The sequence below is a fragment of the Sceloporus occidentalis genome, unplaced genomic scaffold (assembly GCF_023333645.1).
Source record: "Sceloporus occidentalis isolate IW3139 unplaced genomic scaffold, rSceOcc1.0.p SCAF_1, whole genome shotgun sequence".
NCBI classification, from domain to species: Eukaryota; Metazoa; Chordata; class Lepidosauria; order Squamata; family Phrynosomatidae; genus Sceloporus; species Sceloporus occidentalis.
Window position 1 is genome coordinate 39,419,314 of NW_028316981.1, and position 23,699 is coordinate 39,443,012.

The 23,699-nt window shown below is 39.7% G+C and overlaps 1 protein-coding gene across 2 annotated transcripts in view; it reads left to right on the top strand.

Moving 5' to 3' along the window:
* Positions 1-2,651, top strand: part of PPP4R2 (protein phosphatase 4 regulatory subunit 2) — a 46,470-nt gene extending 43,819 nt beyond the window's left edge. For both annotated transcript variants that reach the window (XM_089519650.1, XM_089519640.1), the window contains one exon: positions 972-2,651. In XM_089519650.1, coding sequence (XP_089375776.1) covers positions 972-1,285 — 314 coding nt within the window. In that variant the 3' untranslated portion in view covers positions 1,286-2,651. The remainder of the gene's footprint in view (positions 1-971) is intronic.
* The last annotated feature ends 21,048 nt before the right edge of the window (positions 2,652-23,699 follow it).

Genomic DNA, 23,699 nt, shown 5'->3' on the forward strand with positions numbered 1-23,699 from the left:
AAATCTGAAAATGAACTGGGATTACAAGGTATAAATATCAGAGTTTTTTAATAGACAAATTGGTGAGTCAAATGGATCCAAGTAAGATCTAGAGCTAAAGCTAGTTCAAATTTAAATCAGCACCCATATTTGAAGGTCTGTCTGTGTTTGGTCTGTCTGTTGCGAACATGTGTCTCCTTACAATGGTGCAACCTTGAATTTACCTTACGTAGTCTACCATGCCTTTCCCTCCTCAGGCCAGTGAGAATGTAGGCTCTCAGTAAGGCTGCTCTACTTGACAATTCTTGGCTGTGCTGATTCCTGTTTTTAATGACATCAGCCCTAGCCCTGCTGTTAAGTAGGGAGAGGAGAACTAACTCAGGCAACTGATTTTAGGGTGCTGTTAAAGCAAGATTTGTGCACCTCATGGTTGTATTGTTGAAACTAATCATTCTTTACCCTTCTGACTGCCAGTAGAAAGGAATAATGGAAGCTGCACTCCAGTAGCTTCTGGAAGTTTACAGGTTGCCCACCCTAGCATTAAGGGTACCAAAGATTTTATTATATCACTGAGGGACAGGGCAGGATTGCGGTTTGAATTTTCTTTCTTTTTCTTGCACCTATGACTTGACATGCATCTTTAATAATAATATAATAATAATATTTATTTCTAGCCCGCCCAATCAAGGTACTTTAGTTACTGCTAAACAGCTCCTTTATAGCAAAGTAAATGGCAAAGAATATATGTAGAGGAGTAAATACTGTCTTGTGTTTACTGAACATAATGCAGATTAGTCAGGCTTCTAATTTGCTGCTAGAAAAATTTACAGCGCTATATAAATAAAGGTTAATAATAATAATAATAATAATAATAATAATAATAATAGAAAAGTGGCAATATAAGGAATTATGTAGCTATTTATATAGCTCTTTTTAGAATGCTATCTTGTTTTAGGTCCTGCATTTCATTCTAAATTCAATCTTTGTTCCAGAATCCCTCATGACACCAAGAGAAATTATTCCAGAAAGGAAAGAGCAAGATAAAGACAGTACATCCTTAACTGTGAAAGAAGATCTTTCTGAGGAGAATAATCAAATGGAGGAATCTGACCAGACTCAAGCAGAGAAGGACTTGCCTTCTGAAGACAGTGAAAACAGTGGATCTGTTAGTAGCAGAGCTGACTGCAGTGACACAGAAGAATTGGGTTCTTATGTCAGTGAAACTCCTGAAACAACATCAGAGACCCCAATGGAAAACTGCGATGAAGCCACAGAAGCTCCAGAAGAACCTATGGAACAAGACTAATTATTTAAATATACTTAGAGGCAGTATTTTCCATAAGGCTCTGGTTTTACACTGTATAAATAATTTTATGTAATAAAAGTGGACCTTTAGTTTTACAAGAGAAGCAGGCTGTAAATTGAACTTCTCAATACGTTAAATCCTGAAGGAGTTGTCCTTGTTACTGTGAAATATCAACATCTTCAGGTCCTGCTTACCGCTGAAATTTCTCTATGGTCAAATCAGTGGTCTATGTATAGTTTTTTTTATTTAGAATTAAAGTTTTTAAACTGGAAAGTAATTATAATTTTGACAACTTTTTGGAGATTACCACGTTTAATTATTTTCTGTCTTCATTTCCCCAATGCTATAGTAGTTTTTATTCTGGTTTTGGTTACAGTTTTATTAGCATCTGAATTATAAGGTTTCTTTTTTGGTTTCCAGGTTTTCATTTGACTGCTTTGTGGGCTTTAAAAAGCTACACTGTTGGAATACAATACTTGAAAACATGCAGATCTAAAGAAAACCTATGTTTGCACTCCGAGGTTTATGCTTTTCCCCCCTGGAAACAACTGAATTCATTTACACAACACAACATTTTCACCTCTGGAGAAACCAAATAATATTTGGCCCACCTGAGATCATGAAGATCCAAACACTGTTGAAAGTACCAGGTTAAATACATTCCAAGAAATCTGTTTTAACAACACACTTTTGTACATTTCTGAGGTGCCTGAATGAAAGGTTTCCATTTTATTCCCAAGAAAATGTTTTTATGTTGAGAACAGACTTCAACACAATAGCTTCAGCGTTTTTAAAAGAAGGGAATGTTTGCAAACCTGAGACCATTTCTCTGAACAGATGCAATGTTTGGCCTTGGATAATTGTTTCAAAGTAGGCAGATCAGATTGGTGTGAGATGCTGCTGCATTATACATCTTAGTTATGTACCTGAGTTGAATGGTGGGCTAGCAGTTGTAGATGTGCATAGAAACTACCATTATTTGTACATCATTTTCAAACTGAACTGAATATTTTCAAACATGCTACTTTGACAGCCAGCATCAATTCTTTCTTTCCCGAAACCAGCTCAAAGCACAACTACTGCTTTAAATTCTTCACGTTATATTTTTCAGACATCGACATTTAAAGACATCAAGATGCAACCTCCCAGTCGCATTTCCTGGCTGCCAAATTTATACCTGTTTCTTCAACTGTACCTTTTTGATATTTAGAATTTTTAAATTTCTGTAAAGTAGATTTTTGTAGATTGTAAAGAGTGCTCACTGCCATTGTGAAACGGTATATAATTGTATAATTTGTGTGTAAACTGGATGCTTGGGCTTTCAATACAGTATTCATATAAAGCAATAAATATTAATGTTATCAAATGCTTGAGTACATTTTAATCAAAACACAGTAGGAATCTCTCTTTTTAGAGGTGAGACTGCATACCTTGGAGTACAAAAATAACCATCAAAATGCATGCTAACAATTCTTGTACTGCATGGTGTTTCATTTTGGAGAAGGGTGGATTTTGAATTCAATTTGTATTCCAGATTAATTTGACTGGGTTTGCATCTCTATGAGGTGATAACTAAACTGTGCTATCTTCAGGTTCAAAGCAGACAAGTAGATGCTTAGGAGAAGTCCTGCTATTCTACACAGAATGGAAAGTTCAGTTGTTCTCAGAACAGGAAGGTTGGGTGTATACAATAAGCATTTGGGGGAGCACTAAAACCAACACATAGGAATTAGAAAAATGTTTCCAGAAATGCAAAATAATAACACATTTCTTTTCCCTTCACTCCTTTTCCCCCCTTTTCATTCAGGGATATTTGGCAGTGAGAACAAATTTTAAGTTCCAAGATTTCTGACATTTTCTTTAGAATGTTTGTGAAAATATTGTTAATAAACCTATTCTTTAAGCAGTTGTGATCTTTTGACATGTTTATTTTAACCATATCTAATGATCCCTGATTTCTCTGTAGAACAATGGATTTATAAATTGTAAAGTTACTTATCTAATGGCACCAGGAAACTGAAAAATGAACTCACTACACATAGATCCACTTAAATCTATTTCCTGTTGAATCCGATGGGATTTAATTGCTGGGCAATTAGGCATAGGATTGCAGCCTAAATCCAATACAGCAGTTTGAATTAAATAGCGATTTTGGTGGCAGCTAATTATCAATGAATAATACAATGCCTACTTTAGGAGGGAGGGCATTACTGTAGAAAACTGGTTTTGTAGGCACAATTTAGCTGCTGGCAACATGTAAGCCAGCTTTCATTATTGCTTATTGTCCAGTTGGAAAGGATGAGGATTATGCTGAAAGTGATGAGGATTGTGTGATTTATTTTTGGGATGGCTGCCGGCAACTGTCCTACTGCTCAGGACAAGTTGCCTTGGCATAAAGAGGATTTTGAATGCTAGCTGCTTTACAAAAATGGTGCCATTATTTAAGTAAACAGTTTCATTGAAATCAAGGGGACTTGCTTCCAAGTAAATGTGTTTAGCATCTGGAACATAAGTTATCTCCACATTGAAATGTTTAATGTTTGGATATGACTTTATTCTGTGCTACCTAAAAAGAAATCTAACCACACAGTGCATACTCTGAGACACTGCCAAGTTGCAAGGCAATTGCCTTCTAATAACACATGGATGCAATTAACTTGTTTCAGCCAGAGATGGTCATACATATTGAGTCTTCTTTATCTGAACGCTGAAATCTGAAATATTCTTAAAACCAAAACATTTTTCATGGGTGGCTGAGATCCTCACTGGCCCCTTTGCTTTCTGATGGTTTAATATACACAAACTTTGCTTCATGTACAAAATTATTTAAACTATTACATAAAATTAACTTGAGGCTAGGTATATATGGTGCATATGAAACATGAATATTCTGTTTAAACTTGGATCCCATCTCCAAGATAAATCATTTTGTGTCTACACGCAAATACGTATATTCCAAAATCCCAAACACTTAAGGTCCCAAGCATTTTGGATAAAGGAGACAACCTGTATAACCTGCCTTAAGTTATATACAATGCATATACAAAAGACAGGTGGTAACTTTCACCCAAACACTGTTCAGATTCTGAAAACAGAATTTAGGAGTGAATCAATATTTCAAGGCTATTAGTCCTATGTGATGACCATTGACTACCATCATGCCTATAAATATTGAGGATAGACCTGTACTACAACTTGATTTCTTTTGTGGTTGACAGATTACATTCTTTCCAATGTGTTTTTTTCTAGTCATCATATTTTAGATACACACTTTGTTTTCTTGTGTTCTTGCTTATGCTAGAATGGGACTCTGTTAATTTCTATTTGTCATCGAGGTTTGGAGGGCAATTTAAAATTGAAATGTATTTCAAAATAGATATTAAAAATGGCGATGTGAAAGTTCTCTGTGTGTTCTCCGAGTTGGCATTTTAAAATGCCTTGCATTCTTCATGGTTTCTGTGCAGTCCCATACATGAGCATTTTCACTTGGATTTTAAAAGTTTAGAAAGAGAGGAGCTGACCCTTGGGAAAGAGGTCTGCAGGTGAGTAAGAATTTCCCATATTTAATCAGCAAAATAGTTCACATCATTGTGAACTGAAACAACTATGTGAAAGGTGGATGGTTTTGTTTTGTTTTTTGGTTGGGGAAATCTTTAAACAAGCAAAAACAGGCACAGGTGTGATCCTTTGTTGGATTAGGATTATCCCACTGGATGGCTTTGACACTCAAGAGGAAGGCTGCCTTCAAAAAGTGCTCAGAAATTTCAGCTGATCCAAACATCTGCAATCAGGTTGTTAACTGATGCTGGCTGTAGGGATCACACAACACCCATGTTGCAATGGCTCTGTTGGCTGCCAGTCCATTTTGAGGTACAATTCAAAGTGCTAGTTTTGAACCATAAATATGGCTTGGGTCTAGCTTGTTTAAAGGAACATATCTTTATGAGCAATTTGAAGTGTAAGATTATCCAGAGAGATCCTTTTCACTATCGCACCACCCTCTCAGGCTTGTTTGGTGGGATTAGGGGAGAGGGTCTTCTCGGTGGCTGCTCCCAGGCTTTGGAATTCCCTCCTGAGAGAAGCCATTTTTGTGCCATCAGGCCTTTTCATACTGATAAGGGTTGGGCTATTAAGTGCTGTACAATTCTGATCTTAAGGCTTGTATACAGTTTTTAAAATGTCTTTTACTTTTTAAATATTTAATGTTTTTAACTTTATAAATTGTTTATTTTTTTCCTAATTTTTAAAAATGTTTTTGTCTTGTTTTTAGTTTGTATGGTTTTAAATCTGCCGTGAGCTGACTTGAGTCTCTATATCGGGAGAAAGGTGGGATATAAATAAATAAAATAATGACAAACCACTGAATAAAACTTGCCAGGAAAAGGGTGAAGTTGCTATATAAATTGAGTCCATTTTGTTAGCACTGGATAGACCTCTTTTGATATCAGAGTTCAATAAAATACAAGCTAAATGGCCCTTCTATTACCCTGCTGTGGACGCCATTACTAGGATTCCCCCATCACACAAAAGGAGTCGCTTGGGCTCTGTTTTCCCAAACACTCTGGAGGAAGTGAAAAATGCCAACAATGCGCTGACGCCAAAGAGTTCAGGTAGCCCTGCGTACTAATCCTTGCCTCAGAAATGTGCGCCCATCACTCACTTTCATGGCACAATGTTACCACCTTGGGAAACCGACTTCAAAGTGATTCAAAGAAGGTGTTGGGATATAGAGTCCTGAGAAAATGCACACTGTGGTATTAAATAGTAACTGGACAACAAAGAGTCGCTCAGCCATGATGACAAGGCATTTTTCCACCAGTGCTGAGTCATGGGAAGTGACATTAGAGATTATGGTCACCAAGTGCAGTAAAGTGCTGCAAAAGGCTGCAAAAGTGTAAAGTCACCCTGGACAAGGGACAGAGATCATTGTGACACAGGAGGAAGAGGCACGGCGAAAAAGGCCACATGGAGCCCTGGCTATAAAAAGGGTGTGCCTCAAGTCACAGTGTGGGTTGTGGATGATGGACAGTCAAAAAGACAAACAAATGGGTCCTGGAACACATCAAGCTTGAACTTTTCCTGGAAGCCAAGATGATGAAACTGAGTCTGTTGTACTTTGGCCATATCATGAGAAGGGATGACTCATAGTAAAGACAGTAATGGTAGGAAAGGTAGAAGGCAGTAGAAAGGAAGACCTCATGCCAGGTGGATTGACTATTAGTGAGTTCACGGGCCTAAATCTACAAGAAGTAAACAGAGCAGTGGAGGATGGGGACTTGGAAAGGTCTCATCCACAGGGTCACCATGATTTGAAGTCAACTCAAGGGCAGTTAACAAGTGAAAAGGGAATAAAGACTTGAGAGACTTATGCCAAAAAAACTAAAGCTTTATACCTGTTCTTTGTACCTTGATAGTGTAGAATTCACACTAAATACAAACATAAAACTCATACTACAAAGCTCATGTAGACAAATGTATAAATAGAGCACTAAATAACATGCAACTACCTTCCAATACTGTCTTTTCTTATCCCATGTATTGTTGCATCTTCATAGGTGCACTGCATTAAACTGAAATGCAGTTTATTTTAGAAGTGAACACTGAATTATTCTGATAACAAAGGATGTTGTGCTTATAGTGTTTTTAAGAAGGCCAACATATGATTCATTTTTGGGTTCTCTCATACTTAAGATTTCATTAATATTTCTCCAGCATAGTTAAACAATCTTATGCCATGTCACTTCTTCCATCCTCTTCTATTTCTACATGTAGAATTTGCAACAGAACATTGCAAAAGGTCTCCAGTTTTACAGAGCTGTCGTAGAGGTTTTCTTGCCCTTAGTCAAGCCAGGAGAATTGGGGATCCTTTAGTTCACATGAACAAGGATGTCTTCACTGAAACTTTATCACTGATGTCAGGTTTTTACTCAGGCAGACCAGAGCCTTTTGCAAAGCCCAGTAGCCAAAGCACACTGTGCTAGAGAAATGGAGGAGATGACAAGCTCTTCCCTTGCTATGTAGATGTGCACATCATTATGGAGTGATGTACATGCTCAGAGTAGCAAACCATTACATGTATCTGAGAAGTAAAACCAAGTCTATGAAAGCTTATGCTACTTCTTTTTTCACAGTCTCAAAGGTGCTACAAGATCCCTTTGCATACTGATATTCCAGGCGAACGTGGCTATGTCTCTGAATTCTGCCATCACTGTGGAGACTGTGTAATTTTAATTATTTACTAAATGCTCTCCCTGCTTCGGGCTATTTGTTATCCCCTTGTGAGCCAATTTACACCACTCAAAAAGATTGTATGTACAGCGTGTGTAAATTTACAGCGCTTTATAAATAAAGGTTAATAATAATAATAATAATAATCCTCAATTGTATCCATATTTCAGTCTTTGTACAGAAAATGTTAATATCAGGTGGAATTTGGCAACCACATGTTTGGCTATAAGCCACTAGTCCGTATTTAAATATTACTACTACTCATGTGTGCTGAAATCCACACTGACTAACATGGCTACAACCTCTCCTTCCACCCCAGGGAAAAATGGAAAAAACAATTTATCAAATTTCAGCACACATAAGTCGTAATAACATGGGAACTTAAATATGAACTATTGGCCTACAGCTACTGTTGCAAACAGACTAATTTATGTTTCATTTCATTTCGTTTTGTCTGGCATAAAAAACCAAAGTGTTTTGTGGCACCTTAAAGATGGACATGTATCATCTGTTGTAAACCTTTGTGGACTACCGTCTACGTTATCTATCTAACGAAATGGGTTAGAGCGCACAAATACTTAAGCTTCCCTCCTTCCATTTGAAGGTGTTCATTATATAACCACATCCTCATGGTGCAGCCCTTGGATTGTACATGGTTTCCTTCCATATTGACACTGGTATATGTGTGGCGTAGTGGTGTAAATGCTGGACTATGACTCTGGAGCTCAGACGTGAAACCCACTGGGCAAGTCACATGCTCTTAGCCTCAGGGGAAAGCAATACTAAACCTCCAGAACAAATCTTACCAAGAAAACCCCATGATAGGGTTGTCATAAGTTGGAAATGATGTGAAGGCACACAACAACAACAACAGCATGGAATATACAAGAAACATCCTGGTCATCTTGATAAAGAAAGAGTAAGTGTGGAGCACAGGAGAGTCAATAAGTGTCCATAAAATGTTGTTCTAATGTGTTTCGAACATTTTAATCTTTTAAAACTATTTGATATTTTAATATGTAATTTATTTTAATTGTTGCATTAATTTAATTCTGTTTTAATGTACTGTTTTATATGCTTTAAATTGTATTGTTTTTTAGTATTGTAAGCAGCCCTGACTCCCCATCTTGGGAGAATGGTGGAATAATAATAATAATAATAATAATAATAATAATAATAATAAATCCAGCTTGAGTTATTGATCATTAGTTTCCCTAAAACAGCATCAGATTAGAAAGAGCAAGAAATTAAAATTAACCTTACAGGGATTATTTGCTGGAATTAAAGAACAACAGCTCTATTGGTGGTTGAAAGTACTGTACAAGGATTTCTGGCTATGTCTGAATGCTGACTGCAAAACCATCTGTACACAATTCAGATAGGTAGGCTCTGCCCCCTAGTGGATGCGAGGCTCTTTACAACCAGAGAGAGACTTTCTTTTGCCATTTTTGGTACTGCATATGTTTTCTGTCAGCAACAAGTTTTGAAATCTTGGCAGTTCAGTCCAAACAATTTAATTCAAGAGATTTCAAAGGAACCGCAATAGAGAAGCCATGCAGATGCTTCAGGTTTTCAGTGTAAATAATGCTTGACTACCAAAGGAGCCAAAATATTTTGGAAGGGGAGAGAGAGAAAAAAATATGCTGGATAAAGAAAATTATGGAAAATAAAATGTGGTAAAATAAGAGCTGTTCAGATGTCCACCATTTCAGGACAAAAAGGAACATGCTAGATGAAAATGTCAGGAAATAGATCTAGGTGGCTAGCTGTCTTTGCAAAAAGGAGCAACAGCTTCTTATTCTTATCAAAATGTAAGGAGAATTCAGCTTGTGTGCCATTTTAATACATTTACTTTATGTTTTCCAGATCCTCATCTTCCCTATATTAATACTCACTGCAACAAACAGAGAAACTCCATTCTCCTGCCATATAGGGCCAGGGAGTCTGCGTCTCATCCAATGTTCATGAAATTCCCATCATCACAATGGAATCTTCCCATCATCCAGTCTTCCACCACTGACCAGTGGGCTTGTATCCAGTGACAACTGCAACCCCACAAATTCCTGAATCCTGCTGTAATAGGAGAAGCTGCCTTTATACAATCTTGCCTCTATCCATCTGGTATGTGATCTTCCTCTCTCTACTGCCCTTCAGGCATTATTGGCTTTTCTAGTGAGCCATGCTTTCACGTGATGTGGCCAAAGTATGACAGCCTCAGTTGAGATTTCTTACTGATTTGAAAATGTTGATTGTGTGATAAGACTGGGGTGTGATAGTGGGAATTCAAATCAGCAAAATCGATCGTATTGTTCTTTTGTGTTCATGTGCACTGTACTGGGTGTCCAAAAAGGAAAGAAAAATGTAATAGATATGTGAATGGGGCTTAACTTTGAAGATTGCTTGGTAAATAATGAGTACCAAAATACAGACAGTAGTCTGCTAATTGGGACAGACTACTGGAAACAGCTCCACTGACTTCCAGCTTGTCTCCAAGCATAATTTAAACTGTGGGTGCACAACATCTGCTGGGGGACATGGGTTCTTCTTATTGTTATATACAGTCGGCCCTCCGTTTTCACAGGGGATCTGTTCCTGACACCCACCCCCCCGTGAAAATGGAGACTCGCCGATATTCAAGCCCCATAGGCTTGAATGGGGTGCATGCCCATGAACACCCATAGAGTGCTTGCCATGGGACCATGCCCCATTGAAATTAATAGAGATCGCCCCTCCGTGAATATTGAAAACCACGGATCTCAAGTCCACGGGAATGGAGGGGTGACTGTACTTTCAGTTCAACTCTGATTTGTTGTCTTGTGTTCCTTCAAGTCTTTTCTGACTTATGGCAACACTAAGACTGAGGTGAAATACAGCGTGCCCGCTCCATACACAGGAGCGCCATACACGGCTTCCTGTTTACGTGGAAACCGCACTGCAATTAATTGAATGGTGTGTGTGCCCATGGTGCATGTGCGCACCATGCCACCATGAGCACGAGCCCATTCTATTGAATGGGGCTCGAGCTTATGTGGTATTTACCTTATATGTGGGGGGGGTCTGGAACAAATCCTTGTGTAAGGCAAGGCTCTGCTGTATTACAGAGAATATGTGATTTGCCCAAGGTCACCCAGTGGGTTTCCATGATCAATAAAGCAATTAAAATCATGGTCCTTCAGTCCTGATCCAACACTTAAACCACTACACCATGCTGGAGCTCTTGACGCTCACTTAGGGCAACCCTATCCTAAGTTTTTCTTGGCAAGATTTATTCAGATTTGCATGTGGATTTGAACCCTGGTCCCCTGAAGCATTCCAGCATTCAGATCACAATATCACTGGGTTCTTGAAGGAAGGTCTATTCTCACATCAATCAATCTGTTTATTTTGGTAAACTATAGTGGCTCTATGTCAGCAACTCATTTGAGCCCCGTAGCCAATGTTGGCTGTATGGCAGAGTAAGCTGGCAAATTCAGAAACGTGGTTCCAATTCCCAGTAGAGATAACAGCAGCTGGATGTCTTCCAGGAACTGAAGAAATGCAGGAACCTCCGGGGACTCTCAGCAACCGATGCCAGGCTTCAGCTGATAAACGACCAGACAAGCCAAGTCTCCCGAAGTGCTTTATTTACAGTGCTATAATACAGATCACAAACGAATACCAAACTCCTACTACAACCCACAAGCAATTACTGGAAGCCCCTGAGTTTATATACCCTTCAGACCATGTGGTCTCCCAAACTCAGTGAGTTCCTGTGCAATCCAGTCAGATGTTTCATCATCCAGGTACAAGTGCACACAGGCACCAAAGTGTCCTTGAAGTTATGAGCGTCACCTGTGCTTGATCAGCCTTGTCCTTCCCAGGCTTGATGCTCATGGTCAGCCACATACACACATCTAAGCATTTCCCAGAGTGCTGACTTTAACCCTTGACAATCTGACACTCTATTCTAGTCCCTGCTATCCAACATAAACTCTGGGAAGGAAGGACATTTTGTGGTGGCCCTCCAGTCACTTCTTGTTTTGTTTTTCTTTCTTTTTTGTACTTTTTTGGCAATCCACGTGCCTCCTAGGAAGTTCCAGGCCACTGGACCCTCCACAGTTGCCCATCCCAGTTTTAACTGAATATTCTGGAACCTTAGATGCTTATAATTTTATACATGCAAGACATGTTCCCTACCATTATGCTATGTCAGGGTTGGGGAAAATTACTTTATTGAACTGTTATGGTTGCTATAAAATTCTAGGAACTGGAGTCCAAAACAAGCAAACTCTCCAATCTCTGGGTTCTGGTTCCTTGACTGAAAGAATTGCTAACTCTACAGGAAAGAGGTGAAACGTTAGGGCAGCAAAAGAAAGAAGTAGAGTGCAACTGAGACCCAGAAACACACAATGGGTCTCATCCTGGCAATGGTGGCAGAGTGTAATGCGACATCTGGTGAGACCTATTCAACAAAGGCAAAGACAGATTGACATGAAACATTCCATAAATCAAGACTGTCTTTTCTCATTTTAGAAATAACCTGTCTAGTGTTTGAGCGTTAGCACATTCCCCAGTGTGACAACTGGATAGCTCAGAAGTGGCTAATTATTAGCTGCTTTAACTGGAGAAGAAGTTTGATGTCTGTAATTGTCTGATAGTATCAGCCTGGTGTTTGGTGTCACTGAATAATTCTCCAGAGAGATCTGTTTGACAGCCAAGGAAAAGGTTGATTGGATTTTGCTGACACAGAGGATGGTTCTGCAATGTACCAAAAAAGCTTGCCCCTTACTCACTGAAATAGAGGGATGGTTGTGGCACTTTGTAAAAGATGCCATAGTAGTAGAAGCAGTAACAATAACAATAATAGTATTAGTAAAGCTATTATTATTACTACTGCTACTATTATAAACTAAAACTAAGCTAAGCATTAAGCAAGGACTTTGTTATGGGAGCATTGCTATTCTGGAAATGGCTGAGCAGCCTCTGTGCAAATTTGTGAGTATTTCTAGGAAACCACTGCTTAAGCTTGCTTGATGTACAGTCAGCCCTCCTTATCCACAGATTCAACCATCCATGGCTTGAAAATATATAAATATATATAAAAATTCGAAAAAGCAAGCCTTGATTTTGCCATTTGTAAGGGGCATCATTTTACTACGCCATTGTGTATTGTGGGACTTGAGCATCCACAGATTTTGGCATCCATCGGGGACCCTGGAACCAAACCCCAGTCGATACCAAGGGCCCCCTGTAACAGTCAGATTATGATCTCTATCCAACCTCACCACCCACCCTACAGTTTTACAGCACCAGTGATTTAGGGCCTATTTAACAGTTCAGAGGAAGCTAAAAATATTTGGATTTCACTAGGTTTAATGCCATTAACTTGGCAATTCTCTGCCTGAAGTCGTGATTGTAAATTCCACTGAAATCAATGTAATTTACTTGTGTATAACTTTAGAGTTATACCCTGATCTAGGAAATATAATATACTCTTTTTGGACTATAAATCCCCAAACTGTGTGGCTCCTGCCAGCATGAGCATTGGCTATGGTGGTTGAAGAATTCTGAAAGTTACAGGTTTGACTGGAACCAATAAGTAGGTATGGATTAATCATTAAGTTAATCTTACACTCAGGCTGGGGTTATTATCACATACGGATATGATGATGAAATGCATTTATAACTACAACTGGCCCCCTGAATCCATGGATTCTGCAACCACAGAGTAAGTCTTCAAAATATGACTCCCCCCTCCCCAAATGAATTTCCAAAAAGCAAACCTTGATTTTGCCATTTGGGACACCATTTCATTACACTATTGTATATAGTGAGAGTCCTGGAACCAAACCACTGTATTTTTGTCTCTCTGCTTGGTACATAAACCCAGAGCCCTTTTCTTTATTTCACGTGACTGACAGAAATGTTTATTATGAATAAGTAAAATACATCCACCCCACCGCCCATAAAGCAAACTGCTAAAAGTATGGGCATGCTGGATATCCTGCTTTTACATACCATTAATCACATGGGAGCTGAAAATAATGCATGTGAATGATATTGACAACATAATGTTGCAGCACAAAGTGCTCCTGTTCACTCTTCCATCTGTCATCCATGCCTTCTTCCAGGATACTCTATCCTATTCACCTGCCCTCAGCCACCATTGCATGGACACCAAACATGCTCAGTCATTTGGTGTGTGTATGGGTTCCCTTCAGATTTCCTTTCTAAAATCCTGGGAGAGGTAAGGTGATGTGTGCACCGTGTAGTAGATGTAATAGGGTAAGGATCTGTCAGGAGGGGAATGATGGGTGCCGTGCAATGGTGATTGGAATGTATGAGATTTTGAAAAGGCTGGTATATAACAATTGGTCAAGATTGAGAAGGAGTCTGTCAAGTTAGGGATTATTTAGTGGGGTTTAGGAGATTGAGTGGTTGGAAGAGTTAGGGTCACAGATAGAGAATAGCTAGAGTCAGGGTTAGAGTTAGTTTGGATACGAGTTACAGTGAGTGAGAGAGACGTTAGCGTTAGCATTGGGATTTATATGTATTAGATCAAAACAAAAATAAAACAAGCTTCATTTATATACCGCTTCATACCACCTAAGCAGTGTCTAAGGAGTTTACAACTGTAAGCTAATAAGCTAAATAGGTAATGTGTGATGTTATGTTCAATCAGAAAACAGGACCCGGAACAATAGATGCAAGCTACAGGAAAAGAGATTCCACCTGAACATTAGGAGGAACTTCCTGACAGTAAGGGCTGTTCGACAATGGAATGCACTCCCTCGGAGGGTGATAGAGTCTCCTTCCTTGGAGGTCTTTAAACAGAGGCTGGATGGCCATCTGTCAGGGATGCTTTGATTTGGATTTCCTGCATGGCAGGGGGTTGGACTGTATGGCCATAGTGGTCTCTTCAAACTCTACGATTCTATGATTCTATGATTCTATGATTCTATGATTCTATCTCTGTTTAATAAATTATTATTTTTGTATTATACACTTGAATCTCTAAGAGCACGGCATATTGGAAAGCTTGAGTTGAGATACAGATTTACCAAAGAAGTCTTGCAGCTATCTTGGTTCTACCAAGTATTGACTTGGATGTGTGTGTGACTGTAAATACTTTTATTATTATTATTTTTAAATATAAATTTTATTAATAATAAAAAACAACTTTATACTATAACAATCATTATAAACAAACATGTTCATATACATATACACATACACATATATACATTACATACATTTACATATCTACACACTATCACATTCTTTGTATAAATCAAAGAAAAGGGATAAGGAATAAACTCTTCTAGGACATGGTCACATAGCCCAAAAAACCCAGAAAAAATTAAAGTACCAGTTCCTTTTTGTTTACTTAACTTTTATGCCATAATGCACCTTCCCAGTGTTGAGTATCTTGTGTACATCACATTGGTAACAGCCCCTGTGAATTCACTATATATAGTATAGTGAAGACTTCTGCAAAGCACTTTGTTGCCTGAAAAATGGATCTTGCTAGGCAGGATTGCCAAATGACCAGTAGAGGGAACACTATGTTTGTAAATTGGCAACAGATAGGCATTTATTAAAGGAATATTATCTGGAACCAGTGGAACATGAGAGACTGAGAGGCTTTTATTCCCTTTTCTTGCCCAGAACACAAGGAGATATGTAAAAGTATTTATATATGAGCTTTCTCCACACCATTCTATTGGTTTTCAGAAAACCTGTTCACAATAGCCCACATGCCAGTGGGATCCAGGCTCATTTTTGTGCCTCTGTTCTGGGATTTATCCACACCACACAAGCCATAGCATTTTGAAACCACTTTAACTGACATGGGTCCATCCTATAGAATCCTATGCTTTGTAATTTGGTAAGGGAATTGGAATTCTCTGTACATAAAGAACCCTCCAGGGAATTTGAAATGCTTCTCCAAAGTCTAATTCCCAGGATTCTGTCGGATGGAATCATGGCAGTTAAAAGTAGAACCACTGAGTCAGAACAGGCCACAAGAGCCACCTAGTCCAACTCTCTGCTATGCAGGAATTACACACCTAAAGCACTCCTGAAAGATGTCCATCCAAACTCTATTTAAAGACCTTTAAAGATGGAGAACCAGCAAGCCAGCATGGAGTAGTGGTTTGAGTGTTGGACCACGACTCTGGAGACTAGGGTTTTATTCCCTCTCCGCCATGAAACCCACTGGGTGACCTTGGCCAAGTTACACTCTCTCAGCCTCAGGGAAAGACAATGGCAAACTTCTTCTGAACAAATCTTGCCAGGAAAACCCCACGATAGGGTCACCTTAGGGTTGCCATAAGTTGGAAATGACTTGAAGGCACTCAACATATGCACAAGGATGGACAGTCCATCACCCTTGAGGCAATCTATTCCACTATCTATTCCACTCTTATAGTAAAAACGTTCTTAATGTTTAGGTACAAGCCCTAGTCTCCAGAGCAGAAGAAAACAAGCTTCTCCATCTCTTAATGACATGTCTTCAGTTATTTAAACATGGCTTATCATCTCACCCCTTAACATTCTCTTCCCACAATGCCCCCTAAATTTTAAGTATTCCAGGATTTACTCATAAGACGTTTCTCATTTGTGATGTTCTTATATGGTGGGGTGTGCGTGCACTAACTAATTTTGCTTACCCTAGCTAGAGACCTCTTCTCCAAGCCAGACACACCCAGCTCTGTAAGGCTTGGTTTCCCAGATCCACCTGCTATAATTCTGCATTGTGCATTCACCTGTGGGTCTTTGGTCATACCATCATAGAATCATAGAGTTGGAAGACACCGCAAGGGCCATCCGGTCCAAGCCCCTGCCATGCAGGAACTCATGGCATCAAAGCATACCCAGCAGATGACCATCCAGCCTCTGCTTAAAGACTTCCAAGGAAGGAGACTCCACTACACTCCGAGGGAGTGTGTTCCACTGTCAAACAGCCCTTACTGTCAGAAAGTTCCTCCTAATGTTGAGGTGGAATCTCTTTTGTGTAGCTTGCATCCATTGTTCCATGTCCTATTCTCTGGAGCAGCAGAAAACAAATTTGTTCCATCTTCAGTATAACATCCCTTCAGATATTTAACCAGGGCTATCAAATCATCTCTTAACCTTTTCTTCTCCAACAGAATACCTTCTCTTTTTGTCAGTGTGTTTTGTTTTATTTTAGAACTTTCATAGAAACATAGAATCATAGAGTTGGAAGAGACCGCAAGGGCCATCCAGTCCAACCCCCTGCCATGCAGGAAATCTAAATCAAAGCATCCCCGACAGATGGCCATCCAGCCTCTGTTTGAAGACCTCCAAGAAAGGAGACTCCACTACACTCCGAGGAAGTGTGTTCCACTATTGAACAGCCCTTACTGTCAGGAAGTTCCTCCTAATGTTGAGGTGGAATCTCTTTTCCTGCAGCTTGGATCCATTGTTCCTGGTCCTGTTCTCTGGAGCAGCAGAAAACAAGCTTGCTCCCTCCTCAATATGACATCCCTTCAAACATTTAAACAGGGCTATCATATCACCTCTTAACCTTCTCTTCCCCAGACTAAACGTACCCAGCTCCCTAAGTCATTCCTCACAGGATATGGTTTCCAGACCCTTCACCATTTTAGTCGCCCTCCTTTGGACATGCTCCAGTTTCTCCATATCCTCTTTGAATTGTGGTGCCCAGAACTGGACACAATATTCCAGGTGAGGCCTGACCAAAGCAGAATAGATCGGCACTATTACTTCCCTTGATCTAGACACTATACTTCTATTGATGCAGCCTAAAATTGCATTGGCCTTGTTAGTTGCCGCATCGCACTGTTGACTCATGTTCAACTTGTGGTCTACTTGGACTCCTAGATCCCTTTCACACGTAGTTTCATTCAGCCAGGTATGCACCCCATTACTTCTTCTGGGGTGTGAGATTTTTTTTTCCAGCGTGGCTTCCAGCGTATGCTGAAAGCTGTGTAAGGTGCGTCTGCGTATGACACAGGTACACTGTATATATGTTTTGAAGTAATTGCTTTAGGTGCCTTAAGCCTTCAGAGTACATTTAAAACTATTTTTGAAATACAGGTTCAGTGTCCCTTACCTGAAATACCTGGGACTTGAAGTGTTTTGGATTTCAGATTTTGTTTTTGATTTTGGACTACCTGTATTTGTATAGACTTACATAATGAGATGGGACCCCAGTCTTAACATAAAATTGATTTATATTTTACATACATCTTATACACTTATTTAATTAATTTATTTATTTGGAGTATTTATACCCCACTCTTCAGCCACAAAGGTTCTCAGAGTAGCCTACATTTTAAAAAAATTAAACACCGAACCATCAGAAAGCAAAGGATGTCACTGTCTCAGCCACCCATGGGGAAAAAAATGGTTTTTGGAGTATTTTGAGTTTCAGAATTCTGGATAAGGAAGACTCATCCTGCATGTAAAAGTCTGGTATATTTAAATGATTCAGTGAGCCATCAAAAAAGGACATGGATAATTTAGTATTGCCCTTCCATTCAATGCTATCTTTGGATTGTATTAGGTATTAAAGGGAATGCTTATCATATTCATTATGATTAACTCAGAAGTTGAAGCCTCAGCAATCAGAGTTGCAAATTAACCCTTTAATTTTAAATAGTCAATCACAAAACAGAGCATGCCAAACAAGGTACATATGTGAGGAAAATCATTTGCAAAGACAGATGTCTTTCATCATTTCAGGAAAGCACAGCTGCAATATTCTAAACATATCATCTAATTTTGCCCTATATTCCCTCTTTTTTGATAGTTTCTCCAGAATGGTTTAATTAACTGAGCCAGAAGTTGCTTACAAAGTGGTAAAGCAAAATGTGTCAAAGCACATTGACATGTTTACAACATGGGTAAGGATCCACAATAGTGAATTAGATTCCTTGCTGCTGATTAGTTTTGAATGAGCACCTCTTCTTTCTCTCTCCTTGTATATCACCCCTCTCTCTTTGAAGCAGCAATCAAAACTGAAAGAAAAGACCAAAAGAAAAGCAGCACTAGGGGTAGAGTAAACCTACGAGTCTCCTTCCCTGGAGGTCTTTAAACAGAGGCTGGATGGCCATCTGTTGGGGATGCATGGCAGGGGGTTGGACTGGATGGCCCTAGTGGTCTCTTCCAACTCTACAATTCTATGATTCTACCCATGCCCTCCCATTCTAGACTAAGATAGGTACCTGAGCAACCAGTGGGATAACTCATTGGCTGGAGAGTGAAGGATCATATGCCCATATTTGCTCTCATAAGAACTCATTGACAAGGCTTGGTAATTGCTTCCTCTTTTGGTTTTCCTGTTCCCATTGCTATGCCATTGTCATTGTATGCCTTCAAGTCATTTCCGACTTATGGCGACGTCCAAGGCAAACCTATAATGGGGTGTTTTTTTTGGGGGGGGCATGTTTCTTCAGAGAGGTTTGCCATTGCCATCCTGTGAGACTAAGAGAGTGTGACTTGCTTAGGGTCACCCAGTAGGTTTACGTGCCTGAGCCAGGATTTGAACCCTAGTCTCCAGAGTCATAGTGCAATCAATGCTCAAACCACTACACACATGCTATGCTACATCATAGATGGAGATAAATTTTGTCTCTTAAGGCTCTTGCATTGTGAGGAGGGTGCTGTATGCCCTTTAGTTTTTGTACGGAGGGATTTCCTTGTTGATTCTCAGACAAACGTGAGAAACTGATAGGGAGGGGTGAGATTGACAGGGTGGAGTGCTATGAGGTTAATAATAAATAATAAAATTAATAAAAAATTTATTTCTTTCCCGCTTTTTGCCAGGCAATCAAAGCGGCGCACAACAGGTTAAAATACATCCATATATACATAATACCCCCCTTAAAACAAGATTAAACAATGTAAGATTAAAAACTACATATTAAAACCGACTAAGCAAAATAAAAATCATCATGGGCAGAGTTCGCTGGATGGGAAGTCTTATTTGTGGCCGAGCATTTTTTTCCGGGAAGGCTTGCCGGAAGAGATCCGTCTTAATGGCCTTTGTAAAGCTCTCTAGATTGGTAATTTGACGGATGTCATCTGGCAGGCCATTCCATAAGTTGGGAGCGGCTGCAGAGAATGTCCTCTTGGAGGTCGCCGTCAGCCTGGTCTTTAAGGGCTGTAATAAATTCCTCCCAGAGGACCTGACGGGGCGGATTATATGGAAGCAGGCGATCCCTTAGACAGGTTGGGCCCAAGCCATGTAGGGCTTTAAAGGTGATAACCAACACCTTGTACTGTGCCCGGTTAAGAGGTTAAGAGACAGACAAGGTGTGTGGGAGGAACTGAATCATAGAATTATAGAAACATAGAGTTGGAAGAGACCAAGGGCCATCCAGTCCAGCTCCCTGCCATGCAGGAACTCACAATCAAAGCATCCTTGACAGATGGCCATCCAGCCTATGCTTAAAGACCTCCAAAGAAGATTGGCTGGACTACAGTATGAACATGGTCCAGCACTGCCACATTTGCCCAAATGGATCCGCTTCTTCTGCCTGTTGTTGGAGAGAACCTTTTTGGGAACTGCTCTCAGGCTTTGAAACTCCTTCCCTAGGAAGTCTAGGAGGACAGGCCTTTCCTTGTTGTTCTTCTGTCGGTAGGTGAACATTTTTCTATTCTACCAAGTCTTGGGGAACTGACATAAGAACGTGCAGTCCTATAGATTAATATTCTTTGTCTTTTTCGTGGCTTTAAGTAGTTTAATTCTACTAGAATCATATTTCACTTCGAGGTTTTTATATGTTTTTACTTGAGAGCCAGCATGGTGTAGTGGTTTAGTGCTGAACTAGGACTCCAGGGAAACAGGGTTCAAATTCCTGTGAAGCCATGGAAATTCAGTGGGTGACCATGGGCAAGTCACACTTTCTCAGCTTCAGAGGAGAGCAATAACAACCCCCATCTGAGCAAATCCTGCCAACAAAACCTTGTGCTAGGTTTATCTGAGGGTTGTGACTTGGAGGCACAGCAAATAATGTAGGTCTTACTGTGTTTTTAAAACCTCTATTTGTTTTTAATTTTTGTAAACTACCTTGGGCCTTCATTTTGAGAAAACGTTGAACTAGAAGTGAATAACAAGCAGCAATAATTCTGTATCCAAAGCCTTCAGTGTACAATGTCTCCATCTTTCAACTTTTGGAAATACCTGCCTCACTTGTCATGCCAGTGAACTATCTTTAGAAAGGCACAGAAATATGCCGCCCCTCCTCCTGAATAATGTAAAAGGTGTATTCAATCACTGACTCATGTCTATGCAGAGCAGCTAATGAGATAAACCTTAAGGGCCCTTCTCCAGTACTTTGGAGAATTTTAAGCATAAACACAACTAATATGCATACATTAGCTTCTTTGAATAATTAATAGGCAGAGTATAACTATATGAGTAAGGTAAGCAGATCCTTAATTGTTCAGCGTTGAGATGCATACTTATTGCTTAATGAATAAATAACTCTCTTGCTTCACAGGTCTTGCTGGTGGTTAATGTGTCGTGAAAAGTATTGTAAACAAATATCAATTAATAACCATTTAACATGTGGTGTTTCCATCTGATCATTGCTCCCATCTATTTTTCATGGCCATTCTGGGACTAACAGAGGGCCAGCCCTTGACTGAAAGTGCAAGGTATCTGTTAGAGGTGTGGGTTAAGAACCACTTTCAAAGAGAGAACATCCAGCAGGTGTGAGGAAGACTAAAGCTATGCTGCAAAAATAACATTTGAGCTTGTCTTACATCTTGTATTTTCAGTAGATTATACACAAAGCACGGGTGAACGACTTCCTTAGGTAAGAGACTATGGCGGCAACTGCACTGCAGAAATAATGCACTACTTTACACTTGACACTACTTTAACTGCCATGGATCAGTGCTATGGAATTCTGTGATTTGTAGTCTGTTGTGCCACCAGAGATCTCTGACAGAGAAAGTTAAATAGCTCTCAAAACTACAAATTCCAGAATTCCATAGCATTGAACCATGGGAGTTAAACTGGTGTCAAGATGGATTATTTCTGCAGTGCAGATGCATCCTATGAGAGTTTATATACAAATGGATACTGGGGCAATTTGTGATGGTGTTCCATAGCTTCAGGAGCAGTGGTGTATGCGAGCCCTTTAGCGATACCAAACAGAAATGGTCAATCTTTTCTTTCTATTGAAAGACTCCTACTCTGGGAGTAATCTCCTATGCAAATGGGGGAAAGCAGAGGAAGCAGCAGACAGGAAGAGGGTCATCTTACATACTCTGGTCAAAATGTTGTGGTGGCTGGTTGCAGAAGTAAATGCCATGGCACAAATGGTGGCATTCAGAGTTGTGCAAATGTAATGTCCTGTTCAGAGTCTTGCAAGCCCTGTGATGCCAACATAAAGCATTGCATAAGCCTAGGAGATCCTATAGGTGTGGTCCTTAGTGGCGGGTAGAGGATCTGGACTGACTGTTGTGTAACAGAAGAAGGCAGAACCATACCACTCAACTGTGAAATGGCATGATCTTGTACTGTAGTGTATCTGTGCTATACAGTGGGTGCACAAAAACTTGACCTAAATTTCTCACTTAAATGCATTTCCACTCCTCATGGTTTCTCTCATCTAAAGAAGGAAAGAGGCTGAAGCTGTGAGTGGTAATAAGAGGGGTGTGTGACAGTCTTAAGATCATCACACACACGCACACCATTTGTCCCTATATTTCTACACCATCATCCATATCCATGAATTCTACATACCCTTCTGGTAGTCTCTCTCTTCTTCTCCTTCACACAGAGTTTACAAAAGTAATTTAATAAATCGTATTGTTAAAGAGCCCAACAAATATAATTCATTATCATGAAACACTTCAGGCTTTCTTTTTTTGGGGTGGGGGATTAAATTGTTTTGTCACTTATAGAAATGTTAGGATTAGTTAGTAAATGTTATAAAACTTGAAAAATCCTGCTGAAAACATATTTTAAGATCTCTCTTTAAAATTGACTTTAAAAGTAACTAGAAACTCGTTACACCCACCCAAAAAAACAGGTACCACCATTTCCACTTGTTATCTAAAATGCAACTTTGTAATACCATCATTCTCTGTCTTCTCAATACTTTGTTACAAATAGCTTTGCTGTAACTCATTACTTCTGGAGTATGCCCTGAGGAGAAGATGGAGGTCAATATGTCATGGAATGTCAGACAGTGGCGACTACATGGAAGAAAGCCAAGGTGTCTCAAGAAACCAGGATGGATGACTAAGGAACTTTCAACCGAGCTAAGTTTGAAACGGAACATGTATAAGAAATGGAAAAAGGGGGAAATCACGAAAAAGGAATTCAAAGAAATAGCAGGCATGTGTAGGGGTAAAGTCAGAAAAGCTAAAGCGCAGAATGAACTCAGGCTTGCTAGAGAGGTTAAGAACAATAAAAAGGGCTTTTTTGGATATGTCCGCAGCAAGAGGAAGAAGAAGGAAACGGTTGGGCCACTGCGTGGAGAAGATGGCAAAATGCTAACAGGAGATAGAGAAAAGGCAGAATTACTCAACACCTTCTTTGCCTCAGTCTTCTCAGAAAAGGCAAAGGGTGCTCAACCTGAGGGTAATGGAGCAGAGGACAGAATAGGGGAATTTCAGCACAGAATAAGTAAAGAGATAGTAGAGGAACACCTTGTTAATCTAAATGAATTTAAGTCTCCGGGACCAGATGAACTCCATCCAAGGGTATTAAAAGAACTGGCAAAAGTAATATCGGAGCCATTGGCAATAATCTTTGAAAACTCCTGGAAAACAGGAGAGATCCCAGCAGACTGGAGGAGGGCAAACGTTGTCCCCATCTTCAAAAAGGGGAAAAAAGAGGATCCCAACAATTATCGTCCAGTTAGTCTGACATCAGTTCTAGGAAAGATTCTGGAGCAGATCATTAAACAGAGAGTCTGTGAACATCTAGAAGGCAATGCCATAATCACAAAAAGTCAACATGGGTTTCAGAGAAACAAGTCATGCCAGACAAATCTGATCTCTTTCTTTGATAAAATTACCAGCTTGGTAGATGAAGGGAATGCTTTGGATATAGTATATCTTGATTTCAGTAAGGCCTTTGACAAGGTTTCCCATGACATTCTTGCAAACAAGCTTGTAAAATGTGGGCTAGACAAAGGAACTGTTAAATGGATATGTAATTGGTTGACCGGCTGAACCCAAAGGGTGCTCAACAATG